Source organism: Nanorana parkeri, unplaced genomic scaffold (genome assembly GCF_000935625.1).
Source record: "Nanorana parkeri isolate BGI_ZX_2015 unplaced genomic scaffold, ASM93562v1 scaffold1645, whole genome shotgun sequence".
Classification (NCBI taxonomy): domain Eukaryota; kingdom Metazoa; phylum Chordata; class Amphibia; order Anura; family Dicroglossidae; genus Nanorana; species Nanorana parkeri.
Genome location: NW_017307913.1, coordinates 121,092 through 130,702, shown reverse-complemented (window position 1 = coordinate 130,702; position 9,611 = coordinate 121,092). Strand labels below are relative to the sequence as shown.

Here is a 9,611-nt window from a genome sequence, read left to right as displayed (position 1 = left end):
ATAGCAGAGTTTTAGGTGTCGTCTTTTTTTTTTTTTTTAATACTGTACTAGCAGTTTGCCCTATCTGGGACTTATGTTTCATTATACTGTAAACCTTTATGGTCATATTTGGTATAGTATTTTTCTCCAATGCTATTATTTTTGTGCTATTGTACAAAGGAACAATTCAACTACACTTTTTCTTTCTTCTCTACTTTTCTATTCCGTTACCATTATGCTTCATGCCAATGGACCATGTCCATTTATGGCTGATATGGTTGTTTAGGTCTTGAGTGTGCAAATGTAAATTTGTAAAAGCCTTCTTTTGCTCTCAATAAAAGCTTCTTTGGTTTAACAAGAAATTGCACAGAACATCCAACCACTTGACTCAACACTAAGATTTTGTCATATACTTGATTTTTGCCTTGAAGGTACACTTTACAGGGAAAAAAACATGCATGCTGCCAAGTATTCCTGATTCTGCCATCAATAGCTGGCGAGTCACTGACCTGGCTTCAGGCAATAAAATCCTACAAAGTCTAAAGTGACTGAAGGATAACACATAATGGTTGTTACGAAAGACAAAAATGACAAAATAAGGCCTATTGTGTTTGAACTAAAATGCGCGTCCTGCACACTATTGAAAGAAGAATTGTAGTATGACTGAAGCATTTCTGTGGCAGATATGTAATGCTGACACGAATCTACTTCTTTGGTTACCGATCCACAATGAGTCACAGTATTACAAATCTCAGCATCTACTTTTATTCTTTTCTTGCTGGATTCACAGTTGCGGCAATTCACCTTTCTCAACACAATCTAATTGCCCCCCCAACTCAGTGCACTACCATGCTTGTGGTGCGCCCCGTTATTAAAAAATAGTGCATGCACCTTTTTGGGTGCGTTAGGAAGACCATTTAAATGGTTTGCAACAAGGCAATGCACATTAACATGCATAAACGTACCACAAAGATCTAATCTAGCTCTTAATACACTAACAGTATCAAATTATTTCAGTCTCAGAGTTCATGTCAATTTGCTTTCTAGTCAAACGCTGCATTTTCCATTCATGTGCATGCAGCCGAGTTCAAATTAAAATGCAGCCTCTGAACTGCCAGGTGTACTACTCAATCAAAAAGGTAATGGAATTTTGCTGACCTGCACAAGACGTGCATGTCAAATGCAGGAAAACAGCACCCATAGACATGAGCCATAAATGAATAATGTACAGTCCATATACCCATCGCATTAAGAACCGCTGTTCCATCAAATGAGAAGTGGGTGTAACGCATGTCGACGGATGTCTACCGCCAAAATATGCAGAAAGAAGAATGGACAAGGCAGATCAAGTACGTCTATTTATTCACGTACATTTTGCATAGTAGAATACACTCAGTGCAACGTTTCAGGGTCTCACAGGATCCCCTTCATCAGGCAAACAAGTGATGACTTGCCTTGGAGTGCCGGTGTCTATTCTTCTATCTAAATTATTAATGGTCACACTGTACATTACAATACTACACCTACAGGGATAATACTAGGGCACTTCCTTGCATCAATAGTCTACAAAGCCAGGATTCATTTACTTTAAGGCACGCAGAACTCAAGACAGCAGTATATGAAGGATTCCCTTTACTTATGGAAAGTTTACCGAGTGATGAAAGGCTACGGTTCAGTAAGGGACAAACCGAAGACAACAGGAAAGATTTTCCATTGAACACTCACACCGACAATGTCAAACATTGTCTGTAACAGACAACACAATTCACCAGAAAAGAAACACACACACGTGCTCGAAACGGGCAAACAAACATTACCTGTGTACCTACGAAAAATTCATAAATTCTACCTGAACATTAAGGTGGCATTTCCCAACGATCATATTGTCCTTATTAATCACTCCGCAACCTTTGCTGTGAAATGAAAATTACTTACAGAAAATGAAGCCCCGACGGGCCGGCGCAGCCACTTAGGAGGTTTCTTTAAAGGAAACACAGTACTCTGCTGAGTGGTCTGTTGAGGGAGCTGCAGAGGAGGAAGAGGCTGTCCAGTGCCAAACGGATCCATGTTTCCAAAAGATGAAGAAAGCTGCATGGTATAAAAAAAAAAACCACACAAAACATTAGTCACTCATGTACTTATTTCTTTAAAATGTGTATTTTACAATTATCAATGATGTACAAGACATACAGTATGTCAGTAAAGCACACCCACTACAATGCAGTTTTATATTACATTATATCATTTTTATATAAACGTTTTAGTAAATTCCAATGATAGGCTGAAAGTAGAAAATGACCGATTTACCTTATCCGCCTGCTTCTGACTTAGATTGTCATTGCCTCCACCCATAATGGAGTATATACCAATACGACCATCAAAAGAAGCAGCAGAGAGCACAGCTGGGTTACGGGGACACCACTGGATATCAAAACACCACTGAGTGTTTGTTGGCAGCTCATATAAAATCTGGCACAATGCAAACAAAGAATAATTAATAAACAAAATAATGTATTATTTCTGCATCTTTTCTTTTTCTTTTATTTGTTGCAGCAAATTAGACAAGGTAGCATCTAAGTTGCTGCAAAACAGGCATTTTCCTGCTTTTCATTTTTTTAACCATATGGCTTGATGTTTCTTTTTTAAAAGATTTTTTTCTCTTTTTGTCATCAACTTAAAGCATCAGTTCACATGTGACCCAGGTGGAGAACGCCACTATATTTTAAAAATAATAACAAAGTTTAGTGTATCTACAAAGACGCCAAAACATCACCATGTGCATACAGTACACAAAAATGACTCAATGGTGTGAAATTAGGTACAGAAGAAACCAACAATAAGACTAAAGATTCCAGTTTTAGCCATATCAAGTTTTAATCCCACATCACCAGCAGCAGATATTTCCAAATATGCCTAGCTGACAGAATGGGAAGATCACTATTGTCGGTCCCCTGACAAATCAGTTCTAGAGGTGTCTGGCAGTGGATGCTCCGTGTCAATGTTGATACGACACCTGACAAAGAGACAACCTATTAGGGCTGCAACAACTAATTGACATAATCGATTATAATCGATTTTGAAAATAATCGTTAGCTGCAGCTCTACAACCTATAATAACTATGAATGTTCGATTATAGTGCAACCCCTTCCTCTCTCATTCTGAAGGCTAATGTGCAAGAGGGTACAAGGACTAATTGACGACTGAGGTACTATTTACAAATTAATAAACAAATACTTGGATCAATAGGGGTCATTAATGTCTGCCTACACTTACAATTTAAGGTTAAAGTGATAGTTATCCATCAACTGTTTTTTTCACAATTCACTTTAAAAGAACTCACCTCTCCAGTGTTAGGATTTGAGCAAAGTATTTTTGAATCCTTTCCGCTGCTCAGCAAGAGTTCTGGGTCTGCCATACTCCAAGCAATTGCCAAAATACCCCTGAAATAACAAAGCATACCATTAGAAAATATTTTTTTCCGCATGGCACAAAAATCAACAATATTAGCACTTGTGGACAAACTGGTCATCAAGTCACACAGCAATATCTGGTAATGACTTAACAACACAACAGGCAGACACTTGCTAATGTATATAACAAAAATAACACACACAAACAATACACGTAAGAATATAGTAGTACTCAAACCTTGTATGATTTTCCATCACCCTAAAAGGAGAAGAAGCAAATCTGAGATCCCACATTTGAATGACAGGTAGCCGGTCGTCCTCCGATGATAAAATCATTTGGGTAGCAACATCAGGGTGCCATGCCATACCAGAACAATGCATCTGATCATCCAGAAGAGTAAAATATAAAAGTAAGAAAATGTCAAAATGATAAAAGGCTCTAGGGAATGCAAATTATGTGTGTAGATGTCAACTATACCCTGTTGCTGTGGTCGCTGACTTTCAAGATCGGTTCATTTTTCCGGAGATCCCAAACAGTGGCCCGACCACTGGGGCTTGTAGAAGCTAGAATATGCTGGACTTGTCTGTTCCAGGAGATACAACTTATGTCTTCTAAAGGCTACAATAAATTAAATCAAGATTTAAATTCAAGGTAGTTGCACAAAACTTGCTTTCATATGTAATGCACACTTCCGAAGATGAATGTCCTCAGAGCAATGCAGTAGATGTCCTCCAACAAGGTTTACACAGGTGCTAGTGTTAAAGACATGTTTTTAAATACCTAAATAAATATTTAAAGAACTAGGGGGCAAAATACAAAATTTTATATATCATATAGGTTAATAGCAATATTAACACTGTCCAGTCTGTTTGTCCATATTGTTGGAAATAAAACAGCATATTACTGATATTCTGATATGGGCGGATTGTATTATTATTATTATACAGGATTTATATAGCGCCAATAGTTTGCACAGCGCTTTACAATATAAGGATTGTATTACTGGTGTTTAGAGATGCAGTATTGTCTTTTGGGTAATAGATGGCGCTGTAGTGCAAGTCTGGTCTATGCTGGAGTTCTATATGCATGCTTTTGTATATGGTATATATTTTTCCTGTTTGATGCTGTATTCCTGTATACATACATGTAATGTCCTGCTAAGCAAGTAAAACTTAATTCAGCATTCCTCAAGATCTCAGTGCTTCATCTAAACACATAAGCGACACATATGGCCCTTTAATGTTAAAAAATACCTGGTGATCCTGGCAACAGAACAGATACATGTTCTTTAAAATGGTAACAAAGATCTCCCTGTGCTATGAAAAGCATTGCAGCCCTGAGCAACTGTACCTGCTAGGGCCACAGTGGGATGTGAGAATGCATGCAGTGGGTGTGCCTTAACACAGTGTTACCAATACTGCCCATCCTCCAGGCAGTCCATCAGTAACTGGCCATGCCAAGCTCTACCCACTGAATTTGTGATCGACTTCAAGTTAGTGTGGACCTCCCCAGTGCTCAAGGCAGATGTTACTTCTGCAGGAGCTTGCTTGTCCCATGTAATGCAATCTGTGATGGGACACAACCACCTTTCCCTCTAACATCTGGCAGCAAGGGGGTAAAAGCAGGATTTTTAGCCCCCTATGACCAAATAATTGCTTATAGTAATCTTTGGTAAACACTGTGAATTCAATTGGCAGATGATCGTATGCAAAAGAGAGAAAAACATTTTAGCCTTTTGGAGGCACTTTATAAACCGAAAAGGAAAGAAGTCAGACAGCTTTGTTTACCTGACTTTTAGCTCCTGGCGTCATAGGAACAGCAAAGTTATTCAAATCCCAAATGTAGATTTCAGACTCATTGGCACCGGATGCTACAAGGTTTGTCTATAGGGGAAAAAAAATGCAACATAGGTTTGTTTTTAATCTAAATGCTATTAACAGTTTAAACTAAGGTTCTGTGTAATTTTCTCTTCATTGAAACAGATGTGGTACTCTTACCGCCCGTCAGATCCTTAATGATCTCATCCAAGGTAGCCCCGAATAGACGCTCCCCCGTGAAGGGGAGCTCCGTCAGAGCCTTCTTGGAAGCCGTCTGCAGGTGGCGATATTACCCTACAGTACATGATCTCCGATCTGTTCCCTGTGTCCTTCAATGAACGGGAGAGAAATAAGCAAACACTCTACCCCCCTGCCATTATAAAATGCAGCGGAAAGCATTACTGAAGATCTAACCTGAAACGGGTTTACATCCAAAGCTCTGACCGGTCCCGTATGTTTATCTTGCTGTGCAATCACCACATCATTATCACCAGCCATAATTTGAGCTGGGTCGTAAAGAATTACATTTCCATTTTCTCCTCCAGCGATAATAATTCCTGAAATACTGCAATCTGATTTCACGCTCTGCGGTCCCCATATTAGCTTATGATACCTGAAAGCATAGAAAAATAAAGTTGTAAAAATGTCATGACTAAATCAAGGGCACCAAATGGCAAGAGGCACTGAAATCAAAACATATCTAGGAGGTATAAAAACAATAATCCATAATTAAGATTAAAGTCCAACTCCTGTCCCCAATCTCTGCACCCGACATCCCCCCCCCAAATGCGGTGATGTAAGAATGCCATTCTGTGCAGCAGTACTCTCTCTGCTCAGGCCAACATCATGATGTTGATGTAACGACACCCAGTGGGACTCACCGGAAGAGGGTGAATGAAGTTGGGTGTTACCTAACCAAGAACAGGACTGGTGCTGGAGGAGCAGCTCTGGAGCATGAAGGGCGAGTACTACTTTAAGTTTTTGTATGCACCGGTTTACTGAAAAAGTACAAATATTAGACTTTAACAATAACCTAAACATATATTTTTATATTAAGCAGAAAATTGGGCAAAAAATGTCTTTGGTAGCACTGTACAATCTTTTTCTTCCAAGGCCATTGAGTCACACAGAAAAGTATACATTCTTAGATTTGCGAGTTCTTCCCCAAGGTAATCATACCTTTGCCGCCTGTAGTGGCATCTCGGCTAACACTGGAGCATCCACATTGAGAATTAGTTCACTTCTAGGTGGCACATGCCCAAAGGAAAAAGCTCTGGCCGTCTCAGGTGGAGTCCAAAGCCATTCAGGGCATTCCCAGCCCACATAGATGAAGTCCTCAACAGCATGTATAGCACACATACATACAGGGTGATAGAGCCATAGAGCTGGAGAAAATGCTCATCTCTTAAGACACCAGTAAGAACTTAAAAAACGGAGGCATGACAGTAAAAGGAAGGGTTATATGGTGAATGGCTTTCTTTTTCCGGCTTTCCAGTGTCCAGACCACCAGTAAAGCAGCATATAACCCAATGGCAGCATATAACCCAATGTCTAAGAATTACTAAATGCTTGTGTCCCTCGGTGGGCAATAAAGAAAATGCAGTTTTAGTCTCTTTAATGTGTAATATATTTACACCCCAAATAAGTAAAAGTTTTTACAAGTATGTCAGCACCATAAAGTCAAAAAGAGGGAAATTTTAGATTTTGAGATATTAGGCATTTTCCAGTACAATAGTTGTAAAACACTGTCTGACCTGGGAAGATGTTAATGTACAGAAGGATTATTGCAATGAGCCTAAAGTGTATGTAAATCCTAACAATGAACTTCTCTTTGCTGCGTTTTGGTTTGTTAAACATACCACCAAAAACAATTTTGTTAGATCGGTTTGTAAAGTTGAAAAAATATCTGTTGGTTTTTCTCAGCTCTCATCTTGAACTACAAAACATTTCCCCCTATGTTGTGGAGATAAGGAGAGGAATACTGTAGTTTAGCAAAAGACAACTAGGCAGGCCTGACACCATTTTTTGCAATTACAGTTCACAAAAGGCACTATACTGTCAGCCCAGAACAGATTTTTGGAAGATCAACAGATATTTTTCTGTAATTACATCTTTAAAGGCATAAAACATGGGGAAATTTGCATGCATCGATGTACTGCATATATGTTTTTTCCGAAAAAGAAAAAAAAAGTGTTGACTTAATAAATAAATAAATCTAAGCTCTGAGTTGTGTGCGCTTTGCAAAACAGTGTGACGGTTATGCATGAGAAATCGTCACAGGTCATCAATTTAGTGGCTAAGTGATCTTTGTTGCTTTGCCCAGCAAAACATTTCCTCATTTTCAACTTCTCAAGCAAATCTTCTACATTGTAGAAAAAGAAAAAAATGTCACACCTGTGAGAAGATGCAAATGTAGCACATGCTTTCATGTCCAGTGAACGGTCATCCAAATCTAGTTCAAAGATCTCCAAGGAGGCATTTGTGCTGAAAGTGGCATCTAACTGCTGAGCAGAAGTACCTGACAAGATAAATAATGGTGACTGAGCTCACACTGTGAATAAACAAATCTGCTTTCATTAAAATGCATGCATTATTTTTTCAAACTTGAATAAGGTTCAAAGTTGTGGTAATAGAAATAACTTTGGTGCATATTTATCGTTTATAAGTGCATTTGTAGTCCAAAATACCAACACAATAGAAATGATTGGACAAACAAAGCAAATCAGCAACTACTTGTGATTTATTCAACTTTGGTGTTGTAACCAATATATTAAACCCAAGGCCTTTTTTTTTTTTTTAGTTAGGAGGGCAGTAAATTAAATGTTCGATCATAGCGATTATGGCAACAAATAACTATGTATATACTGTACATTTTCTACCTTTACTTCCAACTAATTTCTTTAACTCATGATTCATTTCTTTACCTTTTGTTTCATTTTCCCCTATTTATTATTTTTAATAGCACAACTATATTTGACAGCCGACTATTTAAATACATGGCTGTTTTAGAGCTGACCCAGTCAGTCAGGGCTGGGCAAATCCAAGGAGTTAGGTAGACAATGCACCTGAAAAACGACAACTGGTGCCGAACATCTACAGTAAGGTTTTATGCAGTTGTAGTCAGTGCAGCTGGCTACCAAACAAAATCCTGCTGGCTGCTAAATTGGACAGACTGGCTCCTGAATTCCATTTGTCTACACCTGCAGTAAGCGCAAGATTAGGAACCCATTTAATTGGTTACCGATCGTTAGTGGGGACCCCAGCTTTCAATAGAGAGCAAGCAGACCAGCAAGGTGTCAGCTGATGGCTCTCATAAGGGAGGACATTGTTACAGATTGCAAACAAGAAGGTGTTTGTTTATACTTAATGCATTAAAATTACATACTGTGGTTCTGATTTGTGTATCACCACCATATACCTTCCCTGTTGCTGGAAAATGTTTAGCAAGTCATTATTACTGACACCACAAGACACCAAACTATGAGGATCAGAAAAAAACAACAACCCACACACCTTTGTTTACGTAGAATGTCTTTCAGAAATAAACTTTCAACTCAATGAAAAAAACATTTTCCTGTGACAAGGAAGGTGTGCTGGTACTAAATGTTACGTATTACAAATATTTACAATTTTAAATGCATTATAAAATATTTATAAGGGACAGTTTAGCTGAGAGGCCTGAGTCATTCTGGACAGAAACTCCATAGCAACACAACAGGGTGGGATAGTAGGCTCTTTATGTCTACTTGCAGCTATCGTGACTCATCTTTTCCTAATTATGTTTGCAGTAGAAGAGCATAGATGTAACTAAAGAGGGACTCCGGACTAAACACTTTATATAGATACATACATGTAAACTGTTTATCCGATAAAATATTTGTTCTTTGGTTTAGCCACGTTTTTTGATTCAAACAACTCTAAAACACAGCAGAGTCAGGTGGGTGACAGTACTTTCTCTGTTATAGTTAAGGAACACAAAATTGTCACCTTCCCGCCCCAGCATCCTGATCAGGCAATGAAGTAACAGCAGCAAACTTGTGAGGTCATCGTTGAGTTTCCCTACTGTAAGCATGTTTCTAGTGGCTGTCAATCTTGGTCCTGCCAAAGGCTTAATTCAAACCTAGGCAACAGCGTTTTCGCATGTGGAAAAACGCGTGATTTAATAGGTGCATTCAGTTGCATGTTTTTGTGAGCAGTGTGATGTAAATGGGCAAATGCGTAAAAAAAACACCCGCAAAAACGCATTGAAATAATTGCATTGCGCGTTTCCTATTGAGTCTATAGGGACAAAATGCTCTGTACTCTGCCAAAAAGAAGCTCATGTACTCTTTTTCCAGCGACAGGCGTTTTGCTTATTGCACTCAAGTGTAAACAGAGGCCCTAGGAGGTGGGGGTTCTTCAGA

General features: G+C 38.7%; 1 protein-coding gene across 2 annotated transcripts in view; it reads right to left on the bottom strand.

The window, feature by feature from the left end:
• The window catches only part of SEC31A (SEC31 homolog A, COPII coat complex component), a 49,331-nt gene that overhangs the window by 30,265 nt on the left and 9,455 nt on the right, over nt 1-9,611 (bottom strand). For both annotated transcript variants that reach the window (XM_018570978.1, XM_018570979.1), the window contains exons 3-10: nt 7,603-7,726; nt 5,623-5,821; nt 5,179-5,274; nt 3,869-4,009; nt 3,629-3,771; nt 3,321-3,420; nt 2,287-2,448; nt 1,915-2,067 (exon numbers count right to left, since the gene is read on the bottom strand). In XM_018570978.1, coding sequence (XP_018426480.1) covers nt 1,915-2,067; nt 2,287-2,448; nt 3,321-3,420; nt 3,629-3,771; nt 3,869-4,009; nt 5,179-5,274; nt 5,623-5,821; nt 7,603-7,726 — 1,118 coding nt within the window. The remainder of the gene's footprint in view (nt 1-1,914; nt 2,068-2,286; nt 2,449-3,320; nt 3,421-3,628; nt 3,772-3,868; nt 4,010-5,178; nt 5,275-5,622; nt 5,822-7,602; nt 7,727-9,611) is intronic.